At 41.3% G+C, this 19,874-nt stretch overlaps 1 protein-coding gene and 1 long non-coding RNA gene across 14 annotated transcripts in view; both read left to right on the plus strand.

Moving 5' to 3' along the window:
- Positions 1–8,806, plus strand: part of LOC143673793 (uncharacterized) — a 52,387-nt gene extending 43,581 nt beyond the window's left edge. Inside the window, exons 3-8 of one of the 12 annotated variants that reach the window (XR_013170648.1) lie at positions 719–790; positions 956–1,038; positions 3,670–3,957; positions 7,167–7,314; positions 7,403–7,524; positions 8,626–8,806. This is a non-coding gene — a long non-coding RNA (uncharacterized LOC143673793). The remainder of the gene's footprint in view (positions 1–718; positions 791–955; positions 1,039–3,669; positions 3,958–7,166; positions 7,315–7,402; positions 7,525–8,625) is intronic. The other 11 variants (XR_013170646.1, XR_013170643.1, XR_013170653.1 and 8 more) reach the window with 11 other exon arrangements.
- Positions 8,807–12,701: 3,895 nt separating this feature from the next.
- PARL (presenilin associated rhomboid like) overlaps positions 12,702–19,874 on the plus strand; it is a 55,134-nt gene continuing 47,961 nt past the window's right edge. For both annotated transcript variants that reach the window (XM_077148760.1, XM_077148761.1), the window contains exons 1-2: positions 12,702–12,889; positions 19,230–19,425. In XM_077148760.1, coding sequence (XP_077004875.1) covers positions 12,765–12,889; positions 19,230–19,425 — 321 coding nt within the window. In that variant the 5' untranslated portion in view covers positions 12,702–12,764. The remainder of the gene's footprint in view (positions 12,890–19,229; positions 19,426–19,874) is intronic.

Consider the following 19,874-nt stretch of genomic DNA (forward strand, 5'->3'; position numbering starts at 1 on the left):
ATCCCCTTCGTAATTTATGGTGTATTGGAGTGGCTGGAGGGAAGTACCTGAACTGTAGAGCTGTGTTCCAGCAGCCATGTTTCTTGAAGATGATTGTATAATGATATAGCTTTTACGATGTGGCTGTGTGATTGTGAAAACCTTGTGTCTGATGCTCCTTTTATCTACAGTATCGACAGATTAGTAAAAATTATGGATAAGAAATAAACAAATAATAGGGGAACAAAGGTTAAAATAAATTGAGTAGATTGAAATACTAGTGGTCAATAAGAGGGAAGAGTAAGGAGTATGGCATACATGAATTTTTTCTTTTTTCTTTTTTATTTCTTTTGCTGGAGAGATGCAAATGCACACAAAAAAAAGATCATGGTGATGAATACACAACTATGTGATTATATTGTGAGCCATTGATTGTACCCATGTCAAGAATGTTTGTATGTTTGTTTGTTGTTTACAATAAAAACACTAAAAAAAAAAAAAGAATCATAGCCACCTCCATCCTTGTTCCACTTTGGCCTCCTTGCACTGTTCTTAGTTCAGGCCCATGGGTGAGGGGCGGAAGTTACCTTGACCAATGACTGCCTTTGACTCCCTTTCCCACCTGATCAGTCTAACTCTTTCTCCATCACTTGCTTTTCCTTTAAGATAGTGCAAGGGCTAATCTGTTATATGAGGGTGAGGGTTAGGACTCATGTCTTCCTCTTCCTAACCCTAAAAGGCTGTTTTCTGAGGCTTCCGGGAAGATGGCAGATTGTGGTGGACTGGATTCGCCCCTGCTCTATGCGACAAGGTAGGCTGAGGAGAGACTGAATGGGAACTTGGTCCCAGGGAGTGAGTGATCAAACAGGGTTCCCAGGGTTTCTTGGGGAGGAGTCAGGTGGGACGATGGGGATGGGGAGAGTGGGGTGGGTCTGATCAGTCATGATACCACCAGAGGACCAACCCTCTGCTCTAGCCTGCCCCAGCCAGCTGCTGCATCGTGAAGGGGGACCTGAGGGGAGAAGGGGCCTTGTGAGTGCCACCTGATGTGAAAGAGCAGTAAGTGCAGTCTGACAACTCCCTGTCTGCCTAGGTTTTATTTTTTAATATATTTTTCTATATATTTTATTATTTTTATTTATATACATGTGATATTTTATTTATTTTTATTTCTTTCTATTTATTTTTTTATTTTTATTTTCTCTCCTGTGATGGTTAGGTTCTGGCGTCAACTTGGCCAAGTTATGATGCCCAGTTGTCTGGTCAGGCAGGCACTGGCCTGACCACTACTGCAAGGATATTTCCTGGCTGGTTGATAAACCAGATGGCTGGTGTATTAAATCATCAGTCAGTTAATTGTAGCTGTGGCTGATCACATCTGTGATCAACGAAGGTGTGTCTCCCTTACCCAATGAGATAATCCAATCATTTGAAGGCTTTTAAGGAAGAAAAGATACTTTTTCACTCCTCCTTCAGCCAGCGAGCCTCTCTTGTAGTGTTTGTCCAGACTTCATCAGAGCTGCCAATTCCAGGCCTGTCCTGCAGATATTGGACTCTTCCATTCCCACAGTTGCATGAGACAGCTTTATAAATCTCATATTTTCAGATATATCCTGTTGGTACTGTTCCTCTAGAGAACCCTGACTAACATAGCTTAGCACTGGGAGTAGTTCTGGAGAAGCAGAGTCTTAAAAATGGGTTTTTACAAATGTTTCTCTACTTTTACTAGACTAAGAGGCACTAATGACTCTGTTTCCAATAATCAAAATGGCACTGACAGTCCATGGGGTGAGTTGGCAAGAGAGATATGCAAAATATCACCATTAGATTCTGCTAATTATATGAGGCAAGGATCTGGGTGAGAATGTTTTTGACACTTTACAATGTTTTGTGGAATTAAGAGGCATAATGATATTGACTGGTTGTTGTTAGATATGCTGGATACACTGATGTAGGAAATAGATGAGTCAAAGGCTTCAAATTTGCAACTTAAGCACTATATGAATGATGTGAAAGTTTCCATAATTTCCCTGAAAGGAAACCTTATTTCCTGTGGTCTCAGACTTGAGATCTCTGAAAACCAGACACAGAGCCTTATTTGCAAGTAGCAGACTTAAACAGCATAAACTAAAATAGCAGCCTTGCAGAGAATCTGCTGTTAAACTAAGGGCTTTGACTGGAAAAGAATGGGATCCTGAAATGTGGGGTGGGGATATATGGCTTGATAATGATGGTGATGAGGAGATGGGATCCCTGGAATCTGCTGAGGTTTTGCTGGATAGATCTGTAATGAATTGCCCTGAGGAAAGAGCTCCTTGACCTCAGCCAGCCTTGGGGAAACAGCTCTCTGGCCTCCAGTCTGTCCTGAGGTGTCTGCCATCCAACCTCCACTTAACAAGATTAACCCTTTAGTGCCTGCTAACTCTGCAACCACCTCCCCTGAGGAAATAGCCCTCACTCCTCTCTCTGAGCAACTAATCCTGTTTTACCAGATGCAGTTACACAGGAATGCCCTGGGGCAATTTGTTTCTATTTCTTTTCATGACCCACTCCCACCACCCCTATTTTCTTCAAGACCTATAACTGAAGTTTCAACAGGCTTCAAAGGGTGAAGTAAAAAGTGTGCACCATAAGGAGGTATGCTATACCAAAAGGACTGCATGAGTTTTCTAATTTATATAGACAGAAATCAGGGGAATTTATGTTGGAATGGATATTAAGGGTATGGGATAATGGTTGAAGGAACATAAAGTTGGATCAAGCTGAATTTATTGATGTGGGCTCACTAAGCAGCGATTCTGCATTCAATGTTGAAGCTCAAGGTGTTAGAAAGGGCATTAACCATTTTTTTGGATGGTTGAATGAAACATGGATCAAAAGGTAGGTGACATTACCTAAGGTCAAAATGCCAGAACTGTCCTGTATAATGCAGATGAGGGGATCCAGATGTTGAGAGAGATGGGAATGTTAGAGTGGATTTGTCATGGAAGATCTGCTCACACACCCCAGGAATGTCTGGAGGACACATCTTTCACCAGAACCTTGAGAAATAAATTCATGAGACCAGCTCCATCCTCCCTGAACAGCTGTCATTGCCCTTCTCTGTAGGTCAGATATTACTGTGGGAACTGCTGTCACTAAGCTGGAATCCTTAAACACAATGGGGATGACTGGATCCCAAGTTGGCAGAAGCCATGTGGCGACAGTTAATCACTATAGACAAGATGGACATGGCCACCATAATGGACAGCAGACTCAAAGCAGCAGTCAGAATAATCTGACTCACAGAGACTTGTAGCATTGGCTAGTTGATCATGGGGTACCTAGAGGTAAAATAAATGGGCCATTTACTGAACTCTTGTTTGAGCTATATAAGCAGAAGAATGAAGGTGGGGATGATTTTCTTTTGCTGACCAATTGTCAGTGTCTTCACAGACATATTTGGTTGTTGAAAGACAGCTGTTGTGGGGGCTCCCGTTGGATTCATTGGACTCATGTCCAGCTCTTTTGTAAGTTCCATTGAGCCTCTGTACTTTGCCTATGGAATCACATTTGCCTGAAGCTGTTCCTTTGCATACCAACCTTCACTGGTCATTTTGGGACACTGTTCAAGAAGAGCCTTGGACTAGTGAACAGCACTGTCACCACCAGCAGCAGCACTTTGTGATTTTCCTGCCTTGCCTTTTGCAGGTTCTGATTGACAGCCTGGACCTCTTTGACACACTGAGGGTTCTCTGCATCTTCACATTTGTTCTCTTCCTGGATGAGAAGAGAACTTACTGACCTCTTACTTCTAGCGCCTGTGATATGGAGAGTGGGGCCAAAGGAGGAAGCAGATGCTCCCTCCTTTCCAGGAGAAAGTCCAGTCTTCCAAAAAGAGTTTTCAATTTTGCCATCTTCAAGGTGACAGTTTATACAGTGTGGACCATCGGAACACCACTCATGCTTTTTGGATACTTCATGCCTTTAGTTCATTTGGTGAGTATGCTTTTTTGGCTCCTCTAGTAATGAACATTATTTTATATGTGAAAGATTTTTGGTAGAATAACATAGATCAGGTTTAAGTCGGCCTCTCACATTCCTGGTTGTAATTCAGAGACTCTTGAAACAAAAGCTCTCTCAAGTTAAGGTCAACATATCCATCAGACCATTAAACAGAGGATTTGTTTCAAAAAAAAAAAAAGGCACCATGGAGGCAAAAAGGCAGTGGTATGATATATTTAAGATCCCAAACAAGAAAAGCTTCCAGCCAAGAATTCTTTATCCAGCCAAGTTGTCCTTCAAAATTGAGGGAGAGATTAAATCTTCAAAAACAAAGATGGAGAGAACTAGTCAATACAAGACCTTCCCTACAAGAAATATGAAAGGGAGTTCTTCAGATGAAAAGAAAAAAAAAACAGGAGGGGAGAGGGAGGTCTGGAGAAGGACACAGAACTGAAGAGATTAATGTACAAAAATTAGTAATGTTTCTATACCCAAGTAATCACCTATCTAAGGAGACAATTATGGAAAAAACTCCATTCAAAATAGTGACCAAAAGAATCAGGTATTAGAAAAAAGCCTAACCATAGATGTCAAGGACTTGTACACAGAAAACTACAAAACATTGCTAAAAGAAATTTAAAATGGCCTAAAAAGATGGAAAGGCATTCCATGACCATGGATAAGAAGGTTGAATGTCATTAAGATATCAATTCTACCAAATTGATCTACAGATTCAATGCAATAGCAACCACAATTCCATAAACCTACTTTGAAGACTTGGAAAAGGAAGTTATCAAATTCATTTGGAAGGGAAAGAGACCCCAAATAATTAAAGATATCCTAAAAAAAGAGCAGCAAAATGGGAGCACTAACACTTCCTGACTTTAAGGTGTACTCTAAAGCCACAGTGATCAAAGCAGTATTGTACTGGCACAAAGACAGAAACATTGGCCTTTGGAATTGAATTAAGAGTGCAGCAATAGACCACCAAATCTATGGACAATTGATCTTTAATAAGGCCCCCAAATCCACTGCACTGGGACAGGCTAGCCTTTTCTAAAAATGGGCATGGGAGAATTGGATGTCAATAGCCAAAAGAATGAAAGAAGACCCCTACCTTACACCCTATACAAAATTAACTCAAAATGGGTTCAAGACCTAAAGGTAAGAGCCAGTACCATAAAACTCATAGAACAAAATATAGGGAAACATCTTCAAGATCTAGCAATAAAAGCTAGCTTCTTTCTTAAACTTTACACGTAGAGCCAAACAGTGAAAGAAAAAATAGATACGGGAACTTCTTAAGATCAAGAGCTTCTGTGCATCAAAGGACTTTGTTAAAAATGTTGAAGAGTTACCCAACTCAGTGGAAGAAAATATTTGGAAACCCAACATATCAGATAAAGGCTTGATATTCTGTGTACACAAAGAAATTATACAGCTCAACAATAAAAGAACAAACAACCCAATTATAAAATGTGCAGAGGATATGAATAGACATTTTTCTGGAGAGCAAATACAAATAACCAAGAAGCACAAGAAGAGATGCTCATTTTCATTAGCTATAAGGGAAATGCAAATCAAGATGACAAAGAGCTAACACCTCAAATCTATAAAAATTGCTGCTATTGAGTAGAAAACTACAAATGTTGGAAAGGATGTAGAGAAATTAGAACACTTATTCACTGTTGCTAGGAAGGTATAGTGATGCAGCCACTGTGGAAAAGTTTGGCAGTTCCTCAGAAAACTAAATATTGAGTTGCCCTATGACCGGCAATACCAATACTCAGTATATATTCGGAAGAGTGAAAACAGTGAAATGAACCTACATTTGAACACTGATGTTCATAGTGACTTATTCACAATTGCCGAAAGATGAAAACAATCCAGGTGTCCATCAATAAACCAGTAGATAAACAAAATGTGTTTGGAATAGTATGCAGCAGTAAGATGAAATGAGGTCCTGAAGCATATGACAATGTGGATGAAACTTGAGGACATAATGCTGAACAAAATAAGCCAGACACAAAAGAATAGATACTGTATGATTTTGCTATTCAGAGAACCTATAAACTCCAGAGGGTTCCTTGGCTACATAAATCCTGAAACGCAAAGGGACCAGTCTCTCCAGGATTATCAACTAATTATATCCACCCACCTTTAGTGTCATACCCCTTCTCAACATGAAAAAATTCAGAATAGGCATTGCCTAAAGATCCCTATAGATTGGGAGAAGGATCAAAGGAGGAGATATAACATAGAAGATAGGATTTAACAAATGAGTATGACTGCTGAATCACTATGTTGATATTTCTTCTAGTCTCCAGTGTTTTGGAGCAGCTAGAAGGAAAAAATCTGAAATAGTGGAATGATAACCCATGACAAACTCTGAAATCTGTTCTGTAACTACTTGTTGAAGTGTACTTTGAAAATTATTGCTTTTTCTTTTTTTTCTTTGTATATATATGTTATATTTCACAATAAAAAATGTTTTTAGAAAAATATGCATATACATCACTCAATCAATTTTGGAATATTTTCATTACTCCAGTAAAAAAAAAAAAAAGATGTAGATAGGGATAGGGGCATACATTTTCCTTTTGCCTTAGGTTCCAGAATGGCTCATCAAAGCACTGTCAGTTCCTGTCTTTAACATTTTGATATTTCATGGACATTTTTTGGCATTTTTATTTAAAAAAAATACTGCATGAAAATACTTATTGTTAATAAAGATGTTTTTACAATTTTCTTTTAAAGTGAGGCTTTCTGTCTCCTCTCCTCTCTTGCTTTTTCCTCCCTCAGTCTCTTTGTTTGCCATTGCATTTCATAACTCCCTCCCTCCCTCTCTCTCTCTCTCTCACACACACATACACACACACATGCACACACACACTGCTCCATTGTTTGCTGCCCTGTGTACCGCTTGTTGCCTTCCAGTTCCACCTAATAGCCTCTCACCTTTTCCATGGAGGCAGCAAGTCTGAACCTGAATGGGAGTCTTCAGAGCAGAGGTGGGTCAGCTCTTAGCCACAAGAGTGCGGTGCTTAGTTCATTCACGAACAGTGGTAAGAGGGAACCCTGACTGTACCCACCGGGTCTTTCCACCAACACTTCGTATTCTACAAGCTCACACTGGCCCAGTGTTGGGGCTGAGCAATGGGCTATCTGAAGCTCCCTAAGCCATACCACCTCCTCTCTGGCAGGGAACAATCATCTTGCCCAACCTGGCCTCGCAGTTCTATGATTGCAAGTGCTGGGAGACCCCCTGACAGTTCAACCCTGGCCATTTCTTGAACAAGGATGGAACTCTGTGGTCAGTGAGGCCTTCCTGCAATTCTCTGCAGGTACTAGGTACAGTGTCAGCTCCTGGGTGGCAGGTGGGCAAGGCGGGTTAGAAACAGGGTCACCTACCATCTAATGACTTTCCCTCTTCTTCCAGGACACCAGCTGGCCTGATGGGGGGCTTACTAAAGTGCAAGACCCTACTCAGGGCCTTTAGGTACCAACAGCCAGAGGGGAGCCCACAGCCAAGGGTGGAGGACACAGCAATCCCACTCCTAGGTATTTCCCAAAAATAAGTGAAAATATATTTCCACACAGAAACATCCTATAGGATTCAATTTCTACGGCATTCTTGAAAAGGCAGAGCTAAAGGACAGAAAACAGACACATGGTTGTCAGGGGCTGGGAGGGGGTAGGTTGACTCTAAAAGGATATGGGATAACTCCCTAAGGAGATGCACATTGTCGAGGTGATGTTACAGGACTGCCTGAGTTTGTCGAGTCTCTTCCTGGAGTCGGGCTGGGAGTCGCGGTGACCAGCTGTAGACTTCCTCGTTGTGCCCTCTTGGGGAGGAAGAAAGGGTCATTCAGAGCTGGCAGTTTCCAACTTCCTGGGGGTCGTTTGGAGAGCAGTGAAAGCTGGCATGAATGTGCTCAAAACAAAACCTGGGGAAAAGCAGTTTTCGCCTGAAAATAGTTCATTTGCCTCAATTGTGAATTATTTTGTTGAGATAGGGGATTACCATTATGTCGCTTGATTCATGAAAGGAGAGAGGGACTTGACTCATGATTCAGCACTAAAGAATGTAGAGACTGAAAAAAAAATGAAAATTCTGTTCTCTCTCTCTTTTTTTTTGTTTTTTTGGCATGGGCAGGCATGATGTCTGCTCTGCAGACTCACTACTAGCCTGCGTGGAATAGGGAGTAGCAGAATTTGTCTTAGCATTTCAGTTCAAGTAGAAGTCATAATTTCAATGGTAACACATTGTGCCTATGGCAGACTTGATCATGTTTGTTGATTTTCCTCTTCTCTTCTGTTTAATAAAAGTTTTGGAAATATAGGCCTTGGAGCTGTCCCCTACCTGGTCCTTGAGAGTGGAAAGGACAGAATAGGCCAGTAGGGTCTATTTCCCAGGTTTCTGATTGATAACCAAAACCAAGAGAAGGGGGACAAAAAGCCTAGGTTCTATCTTCTACCATTAACAGGCCATGTTATTTTGGATTCTCAGTCTCTCTGAGACCCAGTATCCTTGAGTGTAGAGTGAAGAGGTTAGACTAGAGCAGCAGTTTTCAAGGTAGATCTGGGGTCCATGAGATCCTTTCAGGGGGTACTCAACATCAACACTATTTTTATAATATTGAGATACTTTGCCTTTTTCAGTCTCAATGTCTCATGAATGTACAGAAGAGTTTTCCAGAAGCTGCATGATGTGTGATATCGTAACAGACTGAATGCAAGAGCAGACTTGAGAGCCTAGCTTTCTTCCGTGAAGCCGGACATTAAAGAGATTTGCAAAAAATGTAAACGTTCTACTCTTCTCACTAATTTCTTTATCGGGAAAATAGAGCTATTTTTAATAAAAAATGTTATTTGTGTTAAAATCGAGTGGGCTTGTTACAAATGAATTAGCAAAACTATTCTTAACATTACAAAAATAAACTCATAGAATGGGATGTTTTAAAAGGGTGAATGCTACTGTATGCAAATCATTTCTCAATAAACTTGACTTTAAAAAAAAGGGATAACTTAACTTTCTGTGCTGTGCTATTTAAAAGTTATACATACAAAAGCCAAGATGAACATACAAGTAAACCAACGATTCTAACTACTAGGATATCAATGATTACTGCTGCACTGGGCTGGGAGAATTCTAGCCAGAAATAAGAAAGCGACATGCTAATTAATCTTTAGCCTTTTTGCAGGCAAATGTACAAGTCAAAAAGCAGGCTTTCTGAAATCTTAAAGCTTTCTCACAGACACCCTTATCATACCCAAAGCCTGGGGAGTCCGGACTCAGACCCAGTGGGCAACGGGGGTCCCGGAAGGCGGCAGGAAGCTGGGGCTCTCGTACCTAGTGGATCTACATCCTGGGCTGGCAGCTGTGCGTGGTCCAGACAGGCTCTGAGGTGGGGAAAAGCATCCTAACTTAATTGCTCCTTGCCTCGCTCTCCTAACCCTCTGCCAGTCCTATCTCAGTTACAGCCTCTGTCTAGGGCTTGTGACACTAACAATCACTCTCACTACGCTCACCACCCCCAGCCTCCCATGTTTAATCCTGCCTGCTGTCTGCATGTTACTCCTTTAGAAGGCCAACTCCTCCAGGAAGCTTTCCCTCACTGGGCTTTACCCTTAGCTGAATTCCCAGTTTTGCCCAAATCTTCTTTGCCTCAATTTCCTCAGCTATCAAATGGGATGAGAATAGGAGTGCTTCCTTAGGGTTGTTGTGAGTAGTAATTCTCGGCACAGAGCCCGACACATAAGCCTCACCTCATGTTGGTGGGACGCCTCCCTGGACGCACACCGGTGAGCAATGGGTAATTGAGACACATGAAGTCATTTAATTATCAAAGTGACAAGGTAGGCATTGTTATCTCATTTTACAGGAATGATATTAAGATTAAATTAAGAATGATAACACATGCAAAATACCTAGCACATGCTAAATGCAAAAAAGTATTGATAAATATGCCTGTTTCTGGATCATGATCAGCAACTCGCCCCCCCCGCCACAGATCTTTCCACTGAGCACCAGTTTCTCCTGCCCCTCTGAACTCCATGTCAGTTCAACTCCTGGCAGGAAGCAGCAGCCTCATCCAAATCAAGCAAAGAGAGAGCGAAATAAAGAAAGCAGAGAAGCCAGCCCATGTGCCTTTGCAGACGGAGGGAGTGGGAAAGATAACTGCCCTAAACTCATTTCCCACCCTCCAATTTCCTGATGGTGCCCAGAATTGGCTAAGCCCAGCTGGTAGCCAGGGGGCAAGGGAGCCATTGATGCAGTTTATAAGGGTCAGCCTCGAGGGGACTGAAACAGCACAGGAGAGCAATGCGGGCAGCAACCTGAGATCATCCAGCACATCCCAGCCCCAGATCCCTTGGATTCAGCAAGTGGGCCACATCTTCCTCGTGTCGTAATCATTCTTCCAGATCACTTGTCCACAGATAACCTTGAGCATGCATTTCTGCTCCACTGGGACTCTGCCCTCTATCTCTAGCATCTCTCCAGCACCATTAACAGTCTTCTGATCACTGTCCATTCTGGTAATTCCAAGTTTCTGGGGCCAACCCAGCCAAGGTCCAGCCCTCACAGTTCCTGGACTTCCTCATCTTGGTGGACTCCAGGTCATTTCTCTTCAGCTTAAGTCCTGTGGTCACACCACCTCTGAAATTATAAATTCACAGATCCATACAGAGAACTGTGAAGGGTGTGATTTTATGCTAATTAAAAGCAAACAAATTAACCTGATTCAGCTTCATGGACACTGCAGAAAACACGACTCCTCAGTCAGAGACAAAGCATAATTTATTTCTCATAATGATATCATTAGCCAGACTATCAGCCACTTTGTGTTGGTTCCTTGAGCCCAATTCCCACCGCATACTGTGAAGATGGACAGGTGACATCTGCATACTCAGGGTGCTAAATTATAGGAAAGGAACCCTGAGTTTAGGGAACTTGATTTTTTATTAAGTAAGCATGCTTTTGCTTTGTAGAGTGATGTTATATCCATGTCCCAAAGATGTAAACAAGTTTGCCCTTTGCTCTGGAGAAAATAATTTCTCTATCTTCCAAGGTTGTTTGCTATACACACACCTTGAAAAGACAGCCTGGACCAAAGTGCAGTGAGTGCCTCACTCGCTCACATGTGCAGAAATAAAGAGCATTTCTGGAGGAATGAGGTAATGTCTCCTTAAGGAGTACAGGCTTGCTTACCACTTCCTACCATAACTGGTGGATTCTCCAAGCTCAGTGCTCTTCAATTGAAATGAAACCTGATGCATGAGTAGCATCCATCTATCCCATGGCACTGCCACTTTGCGACGTGGGGATCAAGGGGAACCTACTCAACATGATGTTGATCCTGCTTTCTGTGCTGGGGGGAATAATCTTTTGTCTCTGACCCAAGAGTCTCCTGTCTTCTGTCAGGATCCATGAAACAATCAAAGGCTAACTTTCTAGCTTATAAGTAGGGTAAAATCAAATCCCAGACTTGATACCTGTGACACAGCCAAAATGGATTTCTTTTAGTTTCCCAAACAAGTCATGCCCTTGGAGGCATCACAAATGCTATTCTCTCTGCCTAGAACATTTGGGTCCTTCTCCTCTCTTGGTGACCTCCACCAGTTTCTCTGAGAAGCCCTCTTTCCCTGCCTCTCAACCCCTGTTCCCCTCCTTTAAACTCCTACAGCATCCTATCCTTCTCTGATCATAGTGTTTTTCACAATGCATTGTAACTGCCTGTTTATTTTCTTGGTCCCTCCTCTTCTGATAGATTAGGATCTCTGAGATCAGGAATGTTGTCTGTCTAAATTATACCCTCAGATTTGGCCCACTGTCTGGCATATTGTAGGTGCTTACTATTTATAGAACAAATGAGATGTAGTATAAAGACATGCTAAAGCAGCATAAAGCACTAAGGAAGGGCATCTAAATCAGTGTGGCCGTCTGGCGAAGGCCTCCTAGATGAGGTCACATTTGAGGTTGGGTTATAGGACAACTGGTTAGGGAGGTAGAGGGGGAGAGGAGAGAAGGGGATCTTGGGCAGGAAGAGTGATATATAAATACACGGAAGCAGGAACTAGCACGGTGCCTCTGAGAACCTGTAAATGATTCCCTGTTGCTGCACGAGGTTGGAGGGGTGGAGAACCAAAGCTGACTGTCAGGCTAAGGGCTGAATCACGAAGGAATTTGAGTTTTATCTGAAAAGCCAGATGTTCATTTCAAGCTTAGACATTCTGTTAAAGTTATAAGAAACATCCTCTTGTGTACGTCATAACATAATATGAAACGGGGTGATGCAGAAGAAAGTGTAGTGAATTATGAAAACTTGGGTTGCAATGCTGGTTCCTCCAAGAACCAGCTTTGCAACTTTGGGCAGGTCACCTCAGCTCTCTGAGCCTCAAGCCCCTGTGAGCAACGGGTCACAGTCTCTCCTCAAGGTGTTTGTGAGGCGGTAACTTACGGAGGCTGCTGGGGGGAGCCGGGAGCGTGAGGGAAGGGAAGGGGAGGGGGCTGGCCGAGGGCCACTCGGGGGGCGCTCCAAGCGTATCTCTGCGAGGGGGAGAGGGGAGGGGGCGGTCAGCCGCCTCTGGGCCCGGCTCCGCCGCACGGGGGCGCTCTAGGCTGCTCTCTCAGCGTGGTGAGGAGGGGAGGGGGCTGTCCGCCGTCCCAGGACCTGCGCTCAGCCGCGCGGCGGCGCTGTAGGCTACCCCTCAGCGCTCTATGGTTCTTCCTTCGCCCCGGAAGTGGTTCTTCCGCGGGGTTGGTAAGGTCGGGCCATGGTGGGGCCCTATTGGGGAAGATGGCGTGGCGAGGCTGGGCGCAGAGAGGCTGGGGTTGTGGCCAGGAGTGGGTTCTGTCGGCGGGCGGCCGCAGCTGCGAAGAGCTCACTGCAGCCTTGGCCCCACGGCGGCTGCTCGGACGCAGGTAATGGCCGCCCTCCGGGCTTCTCGCCCCCCAGGCTCCGCCGCCCATCCTCCGGGTAGAGGCCGTCCGGGTCTCTTATTTTGCCTCTGGCTCACCTCGGTCTCCTCAGATGCCCCTTCCTCCTTCCGCTCTTCTCTTGCGCCTGTCCAGTCCTTGCTTCTCCCCGAGCCGCCCTGTCCCGGAGCACACAGGCAGATTGTGAGCCAGTGCTGTTCCCGGCCGGGTCGGGAGGGACGTGATGGGAGGGGAACTAAGTTCCCTGAGGGCTGATTGCGTGTCGGGCGTCATAATCCTGAAAGAAAAATACTGAGCTAACTTTTCGTTGAACCAGCTGAGTTTTCCTGAAGTTGTATAGCTGTTAAAATGGCAGAGCTGAGATTTTATCCTCAGGCAGTCTATCATTAAAACCTATGTTCCACCCCAACAAATTTGTTTCGCCATTAGGCCGCTGAGAGGACGGGGTTAGAGCATTTCTGTCATAGAAGAAGAGGCTTTTCCGTTAAAAAGTTGAGACAATGGAGTATTAGACTTCTTAGGTCTTTCGGAATAGGAGTTGTGTGAAGTCTAGTGTATCAGTATTTGTAACTTTTGGGTTAGAATAGTTCTAAATTACACACTGAAGGGAAGCGAGAAATCCTTGAACTCTCTGATATCTTTCTGATGTGTAACTGGCTTTGAAATTTGTTCGTTTCTGATTTTTTATCCAAGGTTTCAACCCTCCCAATTCCTGACTTGGTTAGATGGGTACCTGGGATACAGCTGATTGATGGTAGCAAGAAACATGAGGTATTTATCACCACGCGGGCTAGCCAGTGGTAAATTATTGAGGCTCAAATATGGTGAAGCAATACCCTAATATTAAGGATCATCTGGAGTGTTTGTAGAATATATTATTTCCCAGGCTATAACCCAGTCCTTCCAAATCAGAATCACCGGTGATAGGTGGAAGAATCTTTTTTTTTAAAACAACCACTACAAGTGAGACCGTAGGTGAATCAATTAACAGGGAATTTGTGAAAACCTTACAAAGGTTTTAGCTTTAATTTAATGATGCACTGTAACATGGGTCTTTAGGCACTGATCAGGAAAGATGGAGAATGAGGAGATACAAGATTGACTCAGTTGTCAAAATAGATTTCATGGGTCCTGATTCCATTCAGTTCAGATTGTGTGCTTTGAGGGGAAAGAAAATATGACTGTCTGTTAAGCAGCAGGTGTGTTAAATAGTCAAGGTTTGTTTTCACATCACTGTATTAGTTCACGAGGAAATGTAAAAAAAAAAACAACAACAACAAAACACTTTAATGAGGAGCTTCCAGTAAAAAATTGGGGGGAAGACCATTTGAAACAACAAATGAAGAATAAATACACCGGCCAGTGAACAGAGGTTATATAAAATACACATTCCCATACCTGCTTGCAGAGGTAAACTAGAGCAAATACGTTTAAAAGGAAAATGACTCATTTGAGGGTGGCTTCTTGGAGACCGTGAGACAGGATTTCAAATAATTTTCCAGACATCCAGATAGGAGAGAAGAGATAGTATGTCAGTAAAAAACAGGTTCTACTGAATATTAGCATCTAATATTTTAAAAGTTTGTCATTTATATTGAAAGTTTGAAAATGACATTTTCATGGTTATATGGAAAAGTGTGCATTATTGAGGTCAGGAAAGCCTGAAATAGAGCATATGCTTCCTTGCCTTGCTATGAGCACCTAAAGCTAATAGGGAACATGAGTTACCTTTAAATATAACCTTTGCTTAGGACTGTTTTAATGTGCAGGAGAATGACATCAGCAATATGTTAAAAAACGAAGCTCTAAGCATGTGATGCTAATATAATAAACCTGGAGTAGGACCAGGAATTTGCATTTTTAACAATGATATAGGATAATGTAGCCCAAAATGGCCCCCCAGTCACAAATGGTTTTACATTTTTAAAGGACTGTTAAAAAAAAATTGCAGCAGATTATAAGTGGTCCACAAAGGCTAAAATATTTACTGTCTGGCCCTTTACAGAAGAAGGACAGAGTGTCACTTAGGATCTTCAGAAACTTTACTATTAAACTTCTGGCAGCACTTCTGAAAACTAAGATTTAGGCTTAGAAGTAGAGACCTGCTTAATTTGTCAGTTGTATGGAGCTGTCCAAGGGAAAAAAATAGTTGGTTTTAGCACTTAAAATACCTTAAGTTAAATTAAAAAAGAACGACAACAAGAACCATTAATTAAAATACTTGAAAGCTTAGTAAGTTATTTTCCCCATTTAACTTGCCATTTATTAATTCATGATGGGTTTTAGGTAAATCATTTTTGAAAACAAGATTTTATGTAGAATTTTCCTCTAATGTATCTATTTTGTTTTAAATGGAATGAATCTTTTTGTGCATGTGCTTAGACACATTTGTCTCCATTTGAACATAATCGTTTCTGCTCAAAGATTGTTTTATAGCAGTTTGTTCACATAAATCTTTAATAATATAGACCTTAGTGCTGACCTGTACGTGCCATCTTTTTAAGTTGCATTGTCTTTATCTTCACATTATAAAAACAATTCACTATCAGACTGTGTGTCATCTTACCTGGAAGCCAAGAAATGATTTTTTTCTGTTTAAAACTTAAGGGATAGTATTTAAAAACTGGACCATAAATGTCCTAGAATTGTTTATTGTGATGAATGCACAACTCTGTCAATTTACTAGAAGACATTGATTGTATACTTTAGACGGATTGTATGGTATGTGAACTTATCTCAATAAAACTGCTTTAAAAAATAAAAAACTGAACCATAACAATTGTGTGGCTAGTGTTAACTCAGGTATTCATGAACTCTTCCCACTTTGAGCACATTTGATTGCTCCCACAAATCTCCACTAGTTGTTGGCAGAAGGACCTCAGCAGCAAACTAAAATCAGGTCTGCCTTCAGAAGGTTTGGTGTAAACCTCAAGAGACTCTCCCTGATACATTTTACTGTGTTGCTTCACTTTCTATCTTCCAAAGTTATTTTTGGTAAGTCCTGTATTGTCATTTATTTTCCAATTTTATTTAACTGTCTGAAATGGGTAAAGCTAAGAAAATTAAACCTGTGAATAAGATCTCAGACATTTACTATTAGAGACATTTATCATGCTTTTTCCAGGTTGTTTTGCAGTTGAAGAAATTTAAAATGAAATTTCCCTAATAAGAGAGTGTACCTTATATAATGTGTAATGTGTATACTTACTACGTCTAAAAGCATCCTTATGCCAACAGAAAACCTAACTCCAACCAACCTGGTTTATGCAGTTAAAAAGCCAGAGGTAGGACTGGCTACTAGTGCGATAATATCCAGTGTCTTAAATTGTCACCAGAACCCCTTTTTTTCTCAATGACTTGGCTCTGCTTCCTAATTATTGACTTTATTCTCTTAGCCTGTTATTTCCTTGTGGTTATAAGATGACTGCCAGCAGCTCTTGGGACTGTGTATTTTCAAGGTTGAAATCCAGCAGAAGTTCTCTTCCCCAATATCACATAAAAATCTTGAAATTGAATTTCATTGGACCTGATTGGCCTAACTTGGGACACAAGTCCATCCTTGAATCCCTTGAAGTTGCCAGGGCATGGAATGTGCAGAACTGACTTAAGCCAGTCAAGAGCTTCATGTATCTCCCCAAACAAAATGGCTAGAAATTAAGGGTACTTTTAGGAAGGAAAAAGAGTACATGGATCCTGGGAATTGGCCAATGAATGCTTACTACAGTCAGTCTTAGTGAATATTTTGTATTGGTATAGTTTTTGTTTTTAGTCAGAATTAATTTGTAGATAACAAACCATTCTAATTTAAGTAGAAATTCAGCAGGTTGTAAACTTGGAAGAATAGGGGATGCAGTTCTAGCTCCTCACTACTCCAGTGTTTCATGGGCCAGCAACATGAGATATCATTTAGAACAGGGATTGACAAACTTTCTGAAAAGGGCCAGATGGAAAATATTTTAGGACTACATATAGCCTCTGCACATTCTTTTTTTTTTTTTTTGATAGCTCAATAAAAATATAAAAACCATGTTAACTCCCCTTAAAAATGTAAAAAACATTCTTAGCTGGAGAGCCAAATCCAGCCTGCAGGCCATAGTTTGTCAGCCCATAATCTGGGAACTTATTAGAAATGCAGAGCCCTACTGAATTAGAATCTGAGTTAACAAAATCCCTAGATGTATACTCAAGTTTTTTCCCAATCCTCTGGCTGATCTCAACCCTGGCTACAAGTGAGGATCACCTAGGAAATTCTTAAAATTAACTGATCTGGGTCCCACCACCCCCCTTCATGAGATTGTAATTTATTTGATGTGTGATGGGGCCTTGGTAGGATATTTTTAAAAGCTCACCAGGCTGTTCTTACATGTACCCAGGACAGAGAATTACTGCTCTAGACTAAGCTCAGACCACTATAGAAACATAATTACTTTGACTTTTGCCCAGTCAAATCCATCTTCCTTTCTTCTGTCAAAGTTAAAATCTAGGTATGTAATATTCCCTAATGCTTTTCTGTGGTTCCCTAATGTCTGGAGCAAAAACTCCAAAACTCCTTAAAATGATATAGATTATGTTGGTTCCAACTGGTCTTTAAAGAGTCACACTCAACTCTGTTTTTTTTCCCTCATGGCCTAAACACCGTGTATCCTATTCCCCATTTTAGCCTTCAACTGCATGTAAGGGGCCTACTCTGGCTTAATTGGAAGGCTGTACAAAGGGAAGTATAAAAGAATGGGGTTAAGTGAGAAATCTTGGAACCAGAGAGAGATTTTTGGCCCCCTAAGAGAGCATTTGGGGAACGATTGAACGTTTGAGAGAAAGTGATGTGAAGAAAGTAGAAGATAAGATTAATCCGGAGGAAGCATGCAACATGTGAAAACTACTTGAAGTTAAGCTGTTGCTGTAGTCCAGGCATGAGGTAAGAGACTAGACTAGAAATGGAAAATGATTAACAGAGTTGGCTTTTAATTGGATGGGAAGAATAAAAGAGAACTTCACAGTGACTTCTAGATTTTTAACTTCAGTAGCTGAGAGGACTGTGGTACCATTGAAAAAATAAGGAAGTCAGAAAATAGAGCTGTTTGTATAGAAGAGAGATGCATTCCAGTTTAAATATATTGGATTTGGAGTACATCCAGGTGGAAATGTTCAATATATAGTTGGAAATACAGAACTAGGAACTTGAAATTAGAACCAAAGAAATATATTTGAATCACTTACTTGCTCAGAAGTCATTCATGCTATAAAAATGAGCTTATTCTTTTGTTCAACCAAAATGTGAACAGCATCTTATGTTGGGCTGGGTTACAAAGAAGATGAGAAGGCCTATTCCTTACGCTTTCAAGGAATTTTGCATGTAGTGGAAGGATATAAACTCAGGGTACAATGAGAACAAACAGGCAGCCTCTACAGTATCTGCCTGGGGGGAGTTTGCAGTTTTTTAAAAGGAAAACAAGAATGCTTCTAGAATTTTTATGGGTTGAGTTTGAATAGAGAGGGTGTAAAGGAACGATTTGAACCTTTGAGCATATCTGGGAGAAAAGGGAATGCTGACAGGAGTTAAAGATCAAATTGAAGAGTAGGGTTTGCAGTCTTATAGAATGTAGGGTTGGGAGGTATGGTCAGTAGTTTCAAATGTTTTGAGGAGGTTAGGTACTAAAGACTCAATAAGAAAACTTCATACAAATAGATTTGGTGGGTGCCCCAAAAACTAGGAATAAATAAATGGAGGGGCGGTAATCCATCAACTTAATAATGATCTTATAAATTCTTATAAAGGAATACCTTACAAATACTTATAAAAGGAATAGATTCAGGGTGGGCCACGATGGCTCAGCAGGCGAGAATGCGTGCCTGCCAGGCCAGAGGACCCGGGTTCGATTCCCAGTACCTGCCCATGTAAAATAATAAAATAAAATAAAATAAATAAATTCAGCGATAATACATTTAAACGTTTGTTCTGGAAATTGACTGTACTTCAAACAAAATTAATAAGCCATTCTGTGCTGATTCAAACTGACAACTGAATTTTCCAGTTTATTAGGACTGCCCTGGGTCTTTCTGTGTGAATGATAGATAGAAAGTATTTTGTTGACTGATGCAAAGTAACAGCCCAAACAAGCACAGTTTAAAGTTGCTGTAATTTGTTCTTCACCTTTTCCAGAAAAACACAGTTTGACTTGGAATCCTGCTTGAGTCTGGGAGCTCCTTTTGGGCTTCCCAGTGAAATAAACTGAAATGGTGATGATGCAGGCCAAGTGGGTAGGCTCATAGAGGTTGATGCTTGTAAGAGATAGCTCTATTTCTAATCTGTTATTTCCCCCCTTAGGTTTAACTTTTTTATTCAGCAAAAATGTGGATTCAGAAAACCACCCAGGAAGGTTGAACCACGAAGATCAGACACGGGGACGAGTGGTGAAGCATACAAGAGAAGTGCTTTGATTCCTCCTGTAGAAGAAACAGTCTTTTATCCTTCTCCCTATCCTATAAGGACTCTTGTAAAGCCTTTATTTTTTACTGTTGGGGTAAGAACTCATGTCACTAGAGTTACCTACCTTGCTTCAGGTCCAGTGTTAAAGTACGGCTTGTCCTGTTTGGGCTCCCTTAAAGCAAAGGCTGATGGAGGGGGTCAGAAGGATCTGGAAAGCTGGAGTCATAAATTCTGATTGTGGGAGATCATGATTTAATAAATTCTTTTAGAATCTGGCTCAATGATACTAGCTTTGGAAAAGAAACTTAAAGGTCTTTTATTTGGCATAAAATTTCAAGTCATACTAAATTGGTACTTTGAATACTACTTGGAAATTTCTAACTTTAAATAGGCCAAGGGGTACTGTGAAGTTAATAAAATGGGAAACAATTAAATATTCCTTTCTATAATGAAATCTAATAGGTTTCATTATGTCAGGTGTTCCTTCTGTGGCTTGTAAAAACAATGGAAGTGAGATACTGTTCTTGGAAATACGTGTAGATC

The sequence above is a fragment of the Tamandua tetradactyla genome, chromosome 2 (assembly GCF_023851605.1).
Source record: "Tamandua tetradactyla isolate mTamTet1 chromosome 2, mTamTet1.pri, whole genome shotgun sequence".
In the NCBI taxonomy this organism is placed as follows: domain Eukaryota; kingdom Metazoa; phylum Chordata; class Mammalia; order Pilosa; family Myrmecophagidae; genus Tamandua; species Tamandua tetradactyla.